This window comes from Plecotus auritus (assembly GCF_963455305.1).
Source record: "Plecotus auritus genome assembly, chromosome: 9".
Taxonomy (NCBI): Eukaryota; Metazoa; Chordata; class Mammalia; order Chiroptera; family Vespertilionidae; genus Plecotus; species Plecotus auritus.
Genome location: NC_137783.1, coordinates 42943702 through 42960747, shown reverse-complemented (window position 1 = coordinate 42960747; position 17046 = coordinate 42943702). Strand labels below are relative to the sequence as shown.

Genomic DNA, 17046 nt, shown 5'->3' with positions numbered 1-17046 from the left:
TTTTCATTAGGATGATGCAATACTTGTAATATAGTTGTGATTGAGACGTTTGAGAGAAACCACATATCTCAGGTGAATCTAAATTGTTTCGAGATACTCAACTTCTAGAAATGAGCTTCAAAGATGAAACTCAGACATAAGTTTCTTCTGTATATAAGCTGTGCTTCTCATTTTAAATCTGGATGACCTGAAATTAGATGGTGCATATTTCTTATGTATTAAAAACATTTCATTGTTTTTCTAATTAGAAAATAGTTCTGGTACATTTAGAATATTTCACCTATAGTTAAATTACCTGCTAAAATGATACTCTCCTTCTTGTTCCACTAGCCAGGGGTGGGCAAACTTTTTGACTCGAGGGCCACAATGGGTTCTTAAACTGGACCGGAGGGCCGGAACAAATGCATGGATGGAGTGTTTGTGTGAACTAATATAAATTCAAAGTAAAGGAGCGGAGGGGAGAGCAAGAGAACCCTCTGCTCTTTCGGCTCCGTGGGCCGGATAGAACAGCTGAACGGGCCGGATCCGGCCCGCGTAGTTTGCTCACGGCTGCACTAGACAGATTACTTCTCTTTTCAAGCATGATTATATTCACCGTTTCTCAACCCTCTCATCTGTAAAATTTATCCCACGTGCTCCAGTTTTCTGCATTTTCAAAGTGGCTATCTGGTGGTCCAAGAACCAGAAATTTATCTTAGCTCTTTTTTTAAACTATTTTTATATAACTTGAAAAAATATTTATCAAACCATAGATGTATTGCTTTATATTTTCAGAATTATTTTGGGTAGAGGAAGAAATCTGTTATTTAATTAGTGCTATCTTCCATATTAATTGAAATTATTTCTTTTAAAACTTGCCCAATTTTTTCAAACCAGGGAACACATGGTTGTTTGCATATCTGCAGTTAAGAATGCATCTTTGTTTTGATAGTTTGGGATCATCAGAAAGAGCTGCTCACTGGTTCGTGCCTCTTCTTGGCCTTAGGCACACTGTGAAGTTCAAGTTGTATCCCTGATAAATTATTCAGAAATTTACTTGCGAGCCAACATTGTGGAGTGGCCCCTGCTTCCCTTTCCTAGGATCCTTCTTTTTATTCTGGGCCCCAGAGCCAAGCCATTTAGTCATTCATGTTTAATTCTGATGATGAGAGCTGACTCCTATTGGCCCTGGTCACTCAGTGTGCCATGTTTCACAGGGTATCCTATTTGCTTATCATGAATGTCATTTTCAATGATAGTGAAACTTTTTTCCTTATAGATATTTCTGTCTTTACACAAATCTTTACAGTTTAGTTGTTTAACACATAATTCTTTATATGCTTACTTAAGCACTTTATATTCAGGACATATTGTAAACCAGATAAGCATAGTATGTTTCGATTGACATAATACATATCGACTAACAAAAGGAAATAGTAGAAATTAGTAAATTTCTTTCATTGGTATCTTGGGATAATAGGGGCACATTTTTTTTATGCAAGTTTTGTAGCTGTGAGATTTTTACTAGCTTTAGGATTTTATTTTCTATTATTGATAGCCGTGAACGTTATAACCTGTAAAGCAAGTATAAATAAAGCTGTTTAAATTTTTTTCTTGCCTGTTTCATAATTTTTAGTTAGCAATAGCAAAGAATAATATCATTAAACTTCAAGAAGAAAATCATCAATTACGAAGTGAGAATAAGTTGATTTTAATGAAAACACAGCAGCACTTAGAGGTAAGTATAGACAGATTGCAAACAGACTGTCTTGTGTCAGAAATTGTTACTTGTTGGAACTTTGGTATAGACTGGGTATTTCTGTGCTGTGTTAATAATAGTGATTGTAGAATAAAAAGCTTTCTTCCTAGGTTACCAAAGTGGATGTGGAAACTGAGCTTCAAACATACAAGCATTCTCGGCAGGGGCTAGATGAAATGTACAATGAAGCCAGAAAGCAGCTTCGAGATGAATCGCAACTACGACAGGTAGGATACATTAAAGTTATATGAGTATATTAATAACAGTTATTGTTACTATTATTATTTACTCTTAAGCAAGCACTACTTAAAATCTCTTTCAGCCTTATTTTCCTCAGTGGGATAGCAATCAATCTCATTCCCTTAATCCCCTCAAATTCTTTTAAGTTCCCATTGTATCCGTGTTTTTTAAACAGTGTTTTTAAACTGTTACTGTCTGTGTTTGTGAAATAAATAGATTGTGACCAGCACTACAAAAAAGGAAACAGAATAAAATGATGTATTCAAATATTAGTAAAATCATATTTAAAATTAACTTATTTTTACCTTTTTAAAGTATGAAATATAATACCTACAGAAAAATACAAATGTATAGCTTAATAGGTTATAATGTAAATACCTGTATCACTACCTCCCAGGTCAAGAAGAGAGTATTGTCAGCTTTTTCATCCCTTTTGCTATTTGTCTTTAATATTAGGAAACACCTTTTCCTTCTGATGTAAAATTCTTTAAGCAAAAATTTTGAGTTATCTTGGCTTTCACTTATATGGACTACTTCATTTTTCTGTCTAAGGAAAGTCAATACTGAGATTATGAGGCAAAAATAATTCATTCATGAGCCAGTAGAATAGTAATAATTGACAGAGTGTAGGAAGTTCTTTCATTTTAGCAAAATATTTATTTATTGATTATATATAAAGAGAAGGGCAGAGAGAGACAGACAGACACAAAGAAAAACATCGATTTGTTGTTCCACTTTATCTAGGCATTCATTGGATGCTTCCTGTATGTGCCCTGACCAGTGATGGAATCTGCAACCTTGGTGTATTAGGATGATACTATAACCAAATGAGCAACCAAGCCAGGGCTGCATTTGAAAATATTTAGAATGTTGTTATAGGGCCTGATTTATTCCCTTTAGTGGGGCTTATAACTCAAAAGGAGTAGTCTACAAAGGGAATAGAAACTTTTGTTGTTAATCCTCACTCGAGGGTATTTTTAAATTGATTTTTAAAGAGAGTGGAATGGAGGGGGAGAGATAGAGAGAAACATCAATGTGAGAGAGACACATTGACTGCTTGCCTCCCACATGTGCTCCAGCTAGGGCCAGGGATCAAGCCTGCATCCAAGGAACATGCCCTTGACCAGAATTGAACCAGGACCCTTCAGTCCCTGGGTTTAGCTCTGTCCACTGAACTGGTGAGGGCTAGAAACTTTATTTTTAAATCCTCACCCAAGGATATGTTTTTTTATTGATTTGAGAGAGAGAAACATCAGTGTGGGAGAGAAGGTTGGATTGGTTGCCTCCCATATGCACTCCGACTGAGGATTGAACCCTAAACCTTTCTGGTGCACAGGAGGACACTCCAGCCAACTGATCCACCTTGCCAGGGCTGAATAGAAACTCTTTCTTGGTCTCATTAACTATTGTGTATCTGACTTTTGACATCCTGAAGTGGCATCTGAATTGAGGCTATATTGCAATTACAGGATGTGGAGAATGAGTTAGCTGTACAAGTTAGTATGAAGCATGAGATTGAACTTGCCATGAAATTGTTGGAGAAAGATATCCATGAGAAACAAGATACTTTGATAGGCCTTAGACAACAACTAGAGGAAGTTAAAGCAATTAACATAGAGATGTACCAAAAGTTGCAGGTAAGGAATGTTCTTAAATTCTTGGAATTTCTTGTTATATAAATTGAAAATGAATATTTGTATACAAGGCTTAGTTTTTAAGAGATGAGCCTATTTTAACTGTGCCATATTGGTTATAAAAAGCAATGAGGTTTGTTTTATTTCTAAATGGAAGCTTAAGAAATGTAGCAATGAAAAAAGTATCGAAGAACTAAAAAAAAAAAAAAATCACCTATCTGAATTTGTTTTTTAATGCTGAAAGGTTAACAGAATGAAGGTTAAATCTTTTGGGAAAACTCAGTCTAAATATACAAGACATTTTTTAAAAATATATTTTTATTGATTTTTTACAGGGAGGAAGGGAGAGGGATAGAGAGTTAGAAACATTGATGAGAGAGAAACATCGATCAGCTGCCTTCTGCACACCCCCCACTGGGGATGTGCCCGCAGCCAAGGTACATGCCCTTGACTGGAATCGAACCTGGGACCCTTCAGTCCGCAAGCCGACACTCTATCCCAGGGGTGGGCAAACTTTTTGACTCGAGGGCCACAATGGGTTCTTAAACTGGACCAGAGGGCCGGAACAAAAGCATGGATGGAGTGTTTGTGTGAACTAATATAAATTCAAAGTAAAGGAGCGGAGGGGAGAGCAAGAGAACCCTCCGCTCTTTCGGCTCCGCGGGCCGGATAGAACAGCCGAACGGGCCGGATCCGGCCCGCGGGCCGTAGTTTGCCCACGGCTGCTCTATCCACCGAACCAAACCGGTCAGGGCAAAATATACAAGACATTTTTGTGAACTTCTTAAAAAATATATTTTTACTAGAGGCCCGATGCACGAAGATTCATGTAAGAATGGGCCTTCCTTCCCCCGGCTGCTGGCACCGCCTTTGCTAGGGCCTGGAGCCGCCTTTCCGCCTTCCCTTGCTGCCCAGAGGCCCGGAGCTGCTGGGGCGGTGAAGAACGCAAGCGTCCTGCCCCACCCCCAGCCGCTCAGCACCTGTGTATGCAAATCAATCCGCCATCTTTGGTGGGTTAATTTGCATACTCCTGATTGGCTGGTGGGCATCGTGAAGATATAGTCAGTTTGCATCTTTCTCTTTTATTAGTGTAGATTGATTTCAGAGAGGGAGGGAGAGAGAGAGATAGGAACATCAGTGAAGACAGAATCACACTGGAGATTGAGCCCATAACCCTGTCATGTGCCCCGACCGAAAATCAAACCCCCTGACTTCCTGGTTCATAGGTCAAAGCTCAGCCGCTGAGCCACGCAGGCCGAGCTTTGTGAACTTCTTTATACAGTATAGTCCTGAGAAAGATTTGATTGAAATGCTTTACTCTAATGATTGTGAATTCTCTAACAAAGTGACATTTTTGTTAAGTAGACTAGTTGCCAAAATCCCTTTACAATTTAATTTGAAAAATAGTGTATGTTACAAGAGCTTATCCTGTTGTCTTCCAGAAACATTGAAGGCTCTTTTCTTTTCCTTTACTATATTTTAAATGAAGACTGGTAGTACTAATGCTTAATGTCATAGGAGTATTTTAATCTATAAATTAACTCTGCTCATTTCAAAGTAACAGTCCCATAGCAGAACGGTATACAAAACTTACAAATATTCAGGGTTAAAAATCAAAACCATTATAAGCTTTTATGTTTTTCTAAATAGGGTTCCGAAGATATTTTGCAAGAAAAAAATGAAATAATTGCCCGACTAGAAGAAAAAACCAATAAAATTACTGTAGCCATGAGGCAGCTGGAACAAAGGTACAGCATTTCCAGTCTTAGTTTCTTTTTTCCTTTCTTTCTCCCCCTTTTCTTTATTCAACTCTTGACATCTGCCACAAAAAAAATTAGGGAAATTTAGATTAGGACATGTTTTTCTTCTAGCCCCGCAGAATTTTGCCTTTTTTGTTTTGGTTGTTGCATGGAATCAAGTTGCTTTATATGAAGCCGATTCATTTGAACTTGCCATTTTATATGTATATATTTTAAAGGCCTAATATCAGCAATTTCATGTGGTTCAATCTATTACGTTACATAAAACAAATACACAAACAGAAACCTCGAAAAAATGTAAAGTGAACAAAATTCATGGTGGAATTGTTCCTGACTGGTTCCCATGCATATTGGTTATCATACCCTTTGTCATTCACCATCTCTCTATCTGAGATCAAGCTTTCTGAGTTGACAGTTGAGTTGTGTTTTCTTTGAGGTAGGCTCCTTAACTCAACCCAAGAGATAATTTTGTTTAAATTTAATTGTTTTATATTGGCATTTTTCACTTTTATTGTTGGAAAATGTAATGTATTTCCATTGACCTGTCATGTTGGTGTCAACATATGTCTTATCATTGCTTTCTTTGAATCTACTTATGAAAAACATAACTATTAATGCTTTATTGACATGAATATTCTTTTATTGACATCCTCTTTCTTCTTTTTTCTTTTTTGTTTTCTTTATCCCCATTTTTACATTTTGGACATCTTTATTACCTTTTTCTGTCTTTGATTTCTGTCCATTCCATTATGAAGTGACAATGATTTGTTAACTCAAACTAGGACAATTGCAATGTCATTGGTGAAATGTGCCAGCAGTGACACTCAGGACCAGTACAAGCTGGTCAAAGATATATCTTTCTAAAAACCAACCACTGTATTTAAATAGACTAAAAGAGAACCAACAATTTTACAATATATTAAATAGAAAAGAATTTATGCTATTAAGTCTTCTAAAAGGGTGTTAGGGACCCTGTATACTTCTTGATCAGCTGCTGTGTTAATACACTGCCATAAAGCAGAGTGGATGCACTTGGATTTCCAAAACACATCCCTTAGACCCTGTGCACAAGGGCTGATTTTGAGTATTGACCTTTGGAGGTCAGGATTTTAAAATGCAGTTTTATCTTTTTTGCTACTTTTTGATGGAAAATATAAAAATTTAGTTTAAAAATAAGTTAATCATTAGTTTCACAATGTGTTGGCACAGATTCACCCCCTCCCCCCACTATTGGTCCCTTCCTTGCCTGATGGCTCTTTTACTAATTTTAAAATATGTTTAAAAGTTTATAACCCAGATTGGCCATCATCTTGTGCTTTAGCCCCTCAAGTTTTTAGTTCCCCTTAGCACTCTTCTGTGATAGCACAGCTTCATGTCCTACCTCACACTGACTTTTCTTTTAGTTTCTATAACATTATGAAAACACTTGTGTCTCCTACCCCCACCTTAATATTTTAAATTTAGAGATAACTGGAATGTTACTCTCTTTTCCTTAGAAGTAGCATTCATACCTCTGAAATATGTGAGGGTATGGTTTTAAGGAAGAAAAGAAGAGGCAATATTTTTGGTTAGTTGAATAGAAATTTTTCTTAGGATTCTCTAAAAGGAATGTCTCTTGAATACTTGGGAGATGTTCTCTTATAAATATATTGAAGTTACATATAAAAAATCCTAGATGGCCGTAGGAGTCAGGGAGTGGAGCTAAGCACAGGGAGAAGCAATGCCTTAAAAATAAAAACAGAAAAAATGGAAATCACATTTTTAGCCAATTTTTAAAATGCATTGATGAGAGACAAAAATAATCTCTAGAGAATGTTGCCAACTAGTACTAAATTCTTTTAAATCTTAAAACACAAACACACATATACATACAGCTTTGGCATAATTTAGTAAATGTGTAATGATCCTATGGGGAGGACTAAACTATCATTTGAAGTAATTGCAGGTCTTTGCTCTTGGCCTTGTTAGCACACTTGATTCCTGGTATACACATCCTAACATAATATATGACAATGCGGTTTCTTCACCTAGTATAGACATAAGTACTATGCTTTTCATGGTTTTGTAAAAAGACAGTAACACACCTATTATACTTTGACAGTTGATTCATTATGCTCTACAAAAATGGTAAAGGCTGTATTGCTTTGCATTGTTAATTATAAACAAGAAATAAAACAAATTTGAAGATAGTATTCTGGGCATATTATATGTTATATTGAAAAAAATCACAAAACAATTTTTAGACATTGTGTGGCTCTTTCACGTTTGAGTTTGTGAGTTTTCCCCCAAACTTTGTTTTCATTTAGAAATGTTTCTATTTCCCCATTTTTCTTTTATTTGTCTTCTTCACCCTTTTACACCCTAGTTCTAGCCTCAGTTTTACCCAAAGTTGATTTGAATTACACCAGATTGCAGCAAGCAGAGAAGGCGCAACTGGAAGCTGAAGAGGAAGATAAGAAATATCTACAGGAATGTCAGAGTAAATCCGACAGTCTGCAGAAACAAATCTCTCAAAAGGAGAAACAGCTGTGAGTATTTCGCTCTTGGAAAAAAATATTTGTATTAATGTAATTTCCACGCACCCCTCTTTCTTTTGCACCTATGGTAAAATATATTTTTATTTATTTAATGATGCCAGCTGGATTGTAGAGTTCTTAAAAATAAAAGAATTAGATAACATACTTATGATTAAAACTTGGTTTTTACTACCTTTATTGCTTATAGAGTGCTTTCAACTGTATTGCTGTCTTTTTGCTCAAGGAGAGTTTTATTTCTGTTGTTGTTTTATTTCTGATGGCCATTGTGTTTCTAGATTCTAAGTATAATAGGCCTTTATAACTCCAAGGAACATCTATTATCAAAGAACATGATGTTTTCTGAAAATATTTTTGAGTACTTCATATGATAGATCTGTATATAGCTAAGTAAGAAGGATGTCAGTATATGTCATTGCGTTGGAAAAAAAAAGTTGCAGACTGTATGCTGTGCTAAGTATGATCCTATTTTTTATAAAATTAAAACTGCATATGTGTATACTTACATATACATAGAAAGAGTTTATAAAGAATACAGATTCTGGGATTGACAGGGATATTTTAATTTTACTTTATAAACATTAGTATTTCCTCCCAGTAAATATATATTACTTTTGTTATTAAAAAACAATAGCCCTAACCGGTTTGGCTCAGTGGATAGAGCGCTGGTCTGCAGACTGAAGGGCCCCAGGTTTGATTCCAGTCAAGGGCATGTACCTTGGTTGCGGGGCACATCCCCAGTAGGGGGGGTGTGCAGGAGGCAGCTGATCGATGTTTCTCTCTCATCGATGTTTCTAACTCTCTATCCCTCTTCTTCTCCCTTCCTCTCTGTAAAATAACAAGAAAATATATTTTAAAAAACAACAACAGTAGAAAGTAGAGTTATGTATTATGTGTAACAGATCATTAAAGAAGACCCCATATCACATCTGATATATAACTTGCTAAGCTGCCTTAAGATCTATTGGTTGAAATATTAAGTTCTCTGTTCTTACTGATTTTTTGTCTAGCAGATTAATTATTGAAAGAGGATTGGTTAAATTTTCTATAATTTCAAGTAACTTGGACTTAGATATTTCTACTTTCAGGTCTATCAGTTTTTGTTTGTTGTATTCCGAAGTTTTGTTGTTTAGTGTCTACACATTTAGGATTGCTATGTCTTCTTAGTGAATTGACCTTTTTATCATTATATAATGTGCCTCTTTGTCTCTGGTACTTTTCTTTGCTTTGAAGTCTGAATTAATTTAGCCACTTCTGCTTTCTTTTGATGAGTATTTTTATGTAGTAAACAAGATTAATGTTTGCATTTTTCTGCCATTTTACTTTTAGCCTAATCTTTATTATTTTATTTGAAGTAAGTTTCTTATAGTTTGGTTTTTGTCCATTCTGCCAGCCTCTCTTTATATATATAATTTTAAAAAATTGATATCAGAGTAGAAGGGAGAGGAAATGAGAGACAAAAACATCAATGATGAGAATCATTAATCGGCTGCCTCCTGCACACCCCCTAACTGGGAATCAAGCCCGAAACCCCCGGGCATGTGCCCTGACTAGGAATCAAACTGTGACCTCCTGGTTCATAGGTCAACGCTCAGGCACTGAGCCACACCAGCTGGGCCAGCCTCTCTTTTAATGATGTAGTTAGCCCATTTATATTTAGTGTAATTGTTGATATATTAGAGCTTAAGTCTGCTATTTTATTATTTTTCTGGTTTTTATTTCTGTTTCATTTTTCCTGCCTTCCCATGGTTTACTTGAACATTATTTAGAATCCCTTTTTGATTTATCTGTAGTGTTTTTTAGTGTATTACTTTGTATAGATATTTTTTAGTGGTTGCTCTACACTTTATATATTGCAACTTTTCACAGTCTACTGGTGGTACCATTTTATTACTTTGAAGTGTGGAAGCCTTACCTCCACTTTATACTCTCTCTCTTTATAATATGACTTGCTTAAGTATTTTCTCTACATAATATTGAGAAGCACATCAGACAGTGTTATAATTTATGCTTCAACCTGTAAACATAATTTAGAAAAATTTTTGTTCTTTCTTCATTTCTGATGTTCCAAGTTTCTTATTTGTGTCTGAAAAACTTCCTTTAGCCATTCTTTGAGGGTAGGTCTGTCTGTTGATGACAAATTTTCTTATGTTTCTTTTTTTTTCCCCAGTGGAAAACATCTTGATTGATTTCACCTTCATTTCTGAAGAATATTTTCAGGGTATCCTTAGAATTCTAAATTGATCTTTTTGTTCAGCACTTGAAAAGTGTTGTGCCACTTTCTTTTGGTCTTCATAGTTTCTGCTGAAAAACAATCTGTCATTTTAATTGTTCTAATTATTCTCAAGATTCTTTTTTTTAGATTTATCCTATTTGGGCTTTGGTCAGCTTCTTGAATCTTTACGTTTATCTTTACAAATTTGGAAAAATTTTGGCCATTATTCAAATATTTTTTCAGTTTCACCTGCTTTCTCCTCTCCTCTAAGACTCTGAAACATCATTGTTAGATCTTATTTATTATCTTTCCTATATTTTTATTGAAATCAGAGAGGAAGGGAGAGGAAGACAGAGAAACATCAATGATGAGAAAGAATCGTTGATCTGCTGCTTCCTGCATGCCCCGCACTGGGGATTAAGCCCACAACCTGGGGCATGTGCCCTGAATGGGAATCGATCTGTGACCTTCTGGTTCATAGGTCAACACTCAACCACTGAGCCGTGCTGGCCGGGCAGATCTTTTTTTAAAATAGTCCCCCAGGTCCCTGACACTCTCTTTTAATTTTTTAGTCTGTTTTCTCTCTGTTTTTCAGATTGGGGTAATTTCTGTATTGAAGTTTATTCTTTCCTCATCATCTTCCTTACCTCAGTGAGTCTACCCAATGAGATTATTATATATTTCAGTTCTAAGATTTCCATTTGGCTCTATATTTCCTTCCTTCACTTCTTTCCTTTCCCTCTTCCTTTTTTATTTTTGCTAGAACTTTCTATTTTTTTTTCATGTTTCAAGCATGTTCTTTTTTTTAAAATTTAAATTCTTTATTGTTTTAAAGTATTACATAAGTCTCCTTTTCCCCCAATTGACCTCTCCCCGGCCACCCCCACCCCCAAAGCATGTTCTTAATTGATCATGGGAGTATTTTTATAATGGCTGCTTTAAAATTCGTATCAGATAGTTCCAGCACCTAGAACAGTCTGACATGTTGGCATCTATTTTTTCTTTCTCATCCAAGTTGAGATTTTTATTTTCTGGGTGTGTTTTAATTATTACACTTTGGACATTTGGGGAATTGAGACTGCATCGTATTTAAATCTTATGTTTTAGCAATCCTCCACTTAAACCACACCAGCAGGGGAATGTGGACACTGACCCTTTATACCAAGTGGGGTTAGGTGCTCAGGACCATCCTGAATGGGATGGAGAAGGTGCCTAACTACTGGGCAGGGATTGAAATCTGTGCTTTCCACTCAGTCTCCACTGACACTGTGGAGAGAGGGGGAATGGAAGTTCAGGCTTCCTGCTTGGTCTCTGCTGACACCATCCTGGAGGGGACAGGGAGAGGTGCCTCATTACCACAGCGCAAGGTAGAACTCTAGGCTCCCCACCTGGCTTTCCATGCCTTGTTACTGATGCATGAGATAAAAGTGCAGGCTCCCCATGTGGTCTCCACTAATAGCGTAGGGGTGGTTGAGGAGAGGCACCTCATGACTGCTGGGTGGTGGTGAGAGTTCAGCTTCCCTTGGCCTTCTCTGATATCACCACAGTGGGGATTGGGAGGGCTACCTCATTATTTTCCAGTGAGGATGGAAATTTCCACTTGGCTTTGCTGACAGTGGTCAGGGGGCCTGTGTTTCCCCCCCGCCTCTCTGGTATTTTGCTGGAATAGGGCATTTATTGTCAAAAGGGTTTCTACCCTTCTAGGCTGTCTCTTCCCAGCTCTTTGACAAGAGAGCATGCCTTTCTTGGGACTTTTTAAAAAAACTGAGACCATTGCAGTTTGTGGGTTGCAGGCGGCTTTAACACTCAGTCTGAGCTATATAGGAGGCAAAAAGAAGCTCAGGGAGCTCATCACCATGTTATGCCTTGAGTCCTGGGGTGGTTTTTTTCTTTTTTTCTGGTCTGCCTTCTTTCCCCATTTCAGAATTCTGTGTTTGTTTATATATAATGTCCAGGGTTTTTAACTGTACTTTGTTGCAGGATATATGTTTATTTCATCTTGTCCAGAATCAGAATTCTAAGTTCCTTTTAAATCTGCCACAAAAATAACATTTCGAGAAATTGGTGTGCAGAATAAGGCTTTAGGGCAGGGAACATGACATTGGTTGAAAACTTGCATCATTTGTACATTGTGAAACTAAAACCCACACCCAAAACAAAAACAGTAAGTACTTTCTTAATTTTAAGATTTTCACAAAAGGACTACCAGCACTTTCACAACAATCACAAGGGGCATTTAAGTCAACAAGTTTATTAATGATGCCAAGGGTTTTGTTGTTGAAGCCCCTGTACCTTGCCAAATGAAAAACAAGGAAAGCCAGCCTGGGACATTTTGCCAGTCACTAGAATACAATCTTGAAACCCTGGTACTCTGTGTTTCTGAGTTACTTTTCTAGAGTTTGACAAACATGTAGGTAAGACAAATCTGATATTTTTTTCTGTAGTGATCCATAGCCAAAGGATGACCTAAATAATGTTACAAGGGCCTGGCCCTTTTTCTATAGCACTAACCTACTTAATAAGACGTGGGTATAGCTGCAGAGAGATGTGTGTCCCTGATGAAACCATGGAAGTAGTTTGGCCTCTCAGTTGGTGCCATTTTGGAGAGCATGGAAGAATTTGGAGATCAGGAAGGATCTCTGATGACTCAGAAAAAAATTGGAACCATTACTATATAAATGGGCTGTTGGGACTTAAAAAAAACAAAACATTTTGATGACTATCCTTATTTATTTTTGGTATTATGTTATATTTATATTACATAGTTTTGTTTTTTAGAAAGGGGATCATGCTACATGCTCTTTAGTGCCTTGTTTATTGTATTTACTACATATCACTTAATATAGGTTACACCATTGTATCACAGTTAACCCAAACAAATCCTTTAACCTGAAAAACTATGCTTTATTGAGTTTGCATATCTTTGACTACAAGTGATAGCTTGCATTTCTTTATTTTGTGAATTGTCAGTTTCTAATTATTTTTTTCCCTTCGTGATGTTCAGCTTTTTTTTTTGTAAGAGTTCTTTATTCTAGGTTTTTCTATAGTGTAAGTTTTCTAAAGTTTATTAATTTTTAAACATTGTTCATAGTCTACTGCTTTTTATTTACAAAATTAAAATTTTTATAGTTATATTTTTCCCTTTTTTTCTGTAAAATATATTTTATTGATTTTTTACAGAGAGGAAGGGAGAGGGATAGAGTTAGAAACATCGATGGGAGAGAAACATCGATCAGCTGCCTCCTCACACTCGCTACTGGGGATGTGCCTGCAACCAAGGTACATGCTCTTGACCGGAATCGAACCTGGGACCCTTCAGTCCGCAGGCCGACGCTCTATCCACTGAGCCAAACCGGTCAGGGCCCTTTTTTTCTTTTTGATTTTCTGCTTTTGGTGGTCAGCATGTTTTGACAATATATAGTAATTAAAAATTTTTTTTTTAATTTTGTTTTTTCACTCAGTGTTTTTTTTTATTTTGAGAGTACATTTATTGAAGTTGGGGACAGTGAAACAAGGAAGGGCTTAGGATGGAAGAAGCAACATGAGAGATCCTAGGCGGTGCTGCGTTGGCCTTCTAGAACGTTATAGGAAAGTGAGCCACACGGGGCTGTGGACTCACTGAGAAGTAAAAGACACAGTGACAAGTGACCCAGGCAGGGCTGCTTCAAGCTCACTGAGAAGTGAGGAAAGGGGGCCTTGGAGACAGGTCCGGAAGCTTAGCCCAAGATGAGCTGCTGCTGCCCATTGCTCCACTGGATGCAAGTCTCATGGGGACCCTTAGAGTTTAGGAGATGCACGCCTGTGGGAGAGAAAAGGTGTGGGGTCTGCAGGGGAGGGAGGGGAACTTGCTTCACTTAGTTTTTTCTGATTGTGGATGATGGTAAGGCCACTCAGTAAGGCACTCTGTACTTTGGTTACTTCAGTGTTAGTAATATTATATTTGCCCCTATGTATTCCTTTTCAATTTGTAGTAAAATAGTATTTATCAACAATTTATAAATTCTATTTTGAGGTATTTCTTCTCATCAACTCGAATTATAGAATCTGAAGTTTATTTCACTGAAAAAGAATGTGGCTGTAAATGGAAATGCTAACTTGAATGAGGAAACAGAAGTAATAAAAATATTAACACAAAATATTAAAATAATGTAATATTTTCAGTATTATGATATATTGTAATTAAAATGTAAAGTATTAGAAACTGTAGCATTATTAGTATATACTCCCGTTATACTTACTTCTGAGCAATAATTATTGAAATGAAGGAATTTCACAACTTCTGTTTTATCAGCTAGTACCTGTTGTTAGAATGTTGAAGTAGGGCTTTCAAATGTGGACTGGCATTTCCAGGCAGCGTGGATTTTCCCCAGTGTCTCCTTGGTCTTACCGTCCTGCAATTGGTCAGCTTCCAACAGTAATCTAAGTAGGTCTTTGCACCACAGCTGGTTTTTCTATTACTGATGTTAAACTGATTTAGTGGTTGCTGTAATTTTTATATCCGAAGAGTACTTTTCATTAGATGTTGTAAAATTTTTCACATGGCATAGAAATGTAAGTAAAACCCCATATTTCTCACACTACACTGTTACTGTAACTAGTTGTAATAGTATAGTGTGGCCTTAAAATGAATTATAAAGGCAAAAATAATAAAAAAGATGCTCTTGTTAAAGAATACATACAACTGTCATGTGAGCAGCAGTACTGAGCTTCTGTTTGTTTGACATTCAAGGGCACAACTGGAAACTGATTTGAAGATTGAGAAGGAATGGAGGCAGACTTTGCAGGAAGATCTTCAAAAGGAAAAAGATTCCTTATCTCATCTTAGAAATGAGACCCAACAAATCATTAGTCTTAAAAAAGTAAATGGTGGTAAAACTTTTAAAAATTACATTTTGATGAAAGTTAATTATAAAGAGAATCAAATCATAATTTACATTTATACTAAGGAAACACTATACTAGTCATCTTAAAAAATATCAGTAAGGAGCCCTAGCAGGTTTGGCTCCGTGGATAGAGCATCGGTTGTGGGCTCAATCCCCAGTAGGGGGCGTGCAGGAGGCAGCCGATTAATTATTCTCTTTCATCATTGATATTTCTATCCCTCTCCCTTCCTCTCTGAAATCAATAAAATTATATTTAAAAATATATATATATATCGGTAAGGAGATTAAATGAATAGAAAATAGTTGATAGTTGATAGAGCAATTATGAAAGAGCTTTGGACATATAATTTTATTTTTAAATTTATTTTTATTATTGACAGTATTATAGATGTCCTCCATTTCCCCCTTTTGCCCTCCTCCACCTGCCCCACCCCACACCTTCATTGCACTACTGTCTGTATTCATGGGCTAGGCCAATGGTCGGCAAACCGCGGCTTGCGAGCCACATGCGGCTCTTTGGCCCCTTGAGTGTGGCTCTTCCACAAAATACCACGGCCTGGGCGAGTCTATTTTGAAGAAGTGGCGTTAGAAGAAGTTTAAGTTTAAAAAATTTGGCTCTCAAAAGAAATTTCAATCGTACTGTTGATATTTGGCTCTATTGACTAATGAGTTTGCTGACCACTGGGCTAGGCATATCCTATATAATAAAAGCGTAATATGCAAATCGACCAAATGGTGGAACAACTGGTTGTTGTGATGCGTACTGACCACCAGGGGGCAGATGCTTAACACAGGAGCTGCCCCCTGGTGATCAGTGCGCTGCTATAGAGGGAGCGCTGCTCTGGCAAGCGCAACGGAGGTGGCCTCTCCTGCCTCCACTGTAGGCGGGAGGTAAGGAGTGAGGGGTCCCAGACTGCGAGAGCCCCGGACTGCGAGAGGGATGTCTGACTGCCCTTGGGCCTAAGCCGGCAGGTGGACATCCCCTGAGGGGTGCATGAGTCTTGTGCACCAGGCTTCTAGTATGCATATAAATTCTTTGGTTAATCTTTTCCTGTCCCCCCTCCCCTCTGAGATCTGTCAGTCAATACTGTTTTTTATAAAAAGCTAAAGGATTTGTGTTCCTAATTAATGGTATGTATATAATGTGGAGTTTTCTTGTTTCTTTTAAATTGCGTTTTCTGTTTTTGTTTTTTTTTTTTTTTTACTGTTTTGAAGGAGTTCCTTAACCTCCAGGATGAAAATCAGCAGCTGAAAAAAATATATCATGAAAAGGAGCAAGCTCTTCAAGAACTTGGCAACAAACTTAGCGAGTAATTTCTCTTTTTATCTTCAACTAAGTAGTCATTGATTTTTATTAAGTGTGCCAAACCAAATAGGCAGAAAAGTTTAAATATAGAAAAGAAAGATAACTATTAAAAACAAAACCAAACAAAAACTTTGAAGATTAACAAGACTATAGGGTAGAGAGATTTTATTAAGTTTTCATATTAGATCTTGGCTCTGAACATTTTCTAGGCGATGAAAGCTAAGACTTTAATTTCTTTAAATCAGAGTATTCAGGAGTTATATTTTTCTCAGAACAACAGAAGCCAAGTTTTAAAAATATCTGGAGACAGCTTTTGCAAAGTGTTTTGAGAAGGAGCCAACATTGTGGGAAGTGAAGGGTATTTTATCTTGTCTGGAGTAAGGGCTTGGCTTCCTACGGTATGGTTGGTTTGAAATGTTGTTGGGTTCCTACAAAGACAAGAAAGAGAAATGTTCTGTCTCACATATTCCTCCGCATTCCCTGTGGTTTGTGTTTTGCTTAAGATGGGATTCCATTAAGAAGTTTTGAAACCAGTTTCCAAGGGCAGGGGAAGGGTAGTTCACTAAAACCACAAAAGGAAACATTAGCTTTCTAACAGTTTTTATTTCTACAAATTCAAAGAGCAACTGCATTGTGATCCTGGCATCTATTTACTTAGCACTTTGAGCCAGATCCAGTGCTAAGTGCTTATTACCTTTTTTCCATTCATTCATTTGATAAATACTTGTTGACCTTC

At 36.9% G+C, this 17046-nt stretch overlaps 1 protein-coding gene across 9 annotated transcripts in view; it reads left to right on the top strand.

Annotated features, from left to right (window-relative positions):
* The window catches only part of RUFY2 (RUN and FYVE domain containing 2), a gene marked incomplete at its 5' end in the record, with an annotated part of 51087 nt that overhangs the window by 22175 nt on the left and 11866 nt on the right, over positions 1–17046 (top strand). For 8 of the 9 annotated variants that reach the window (XR_013961645.1, XR_013961646.1, XM_080687964.1 and 5 more), the window contains 7 exons: positions 1616–1717; positions 1849–1965; positions 3448–3615; positions 5263–5360; positions 7781–7900; positions 14851–14980; positions 16220–16314. Coding sequence is in view for 6 of the 9 variants with exons in the window: in XM_080687964.1 (XP_080544090.1) it covers positions 1616–1717; positions 1849–1965; positions 3448–3615; positions 5263–5360; positions 7781–7900; positions 14851–14980; positions 16220–16314 (830 nt within the window). Of the gene's footprint in view, positions 1–1615; positions 1718–1848; positions 1966–3447; positions 3616–5262; positions 5361–6127; positions 7901–14850; positions 14981–16219; positions 16315–17046 lie in introns of all 9 variants that reach the window. The other variant, XR_013961644.1, reaches the window with a different exon arrangement.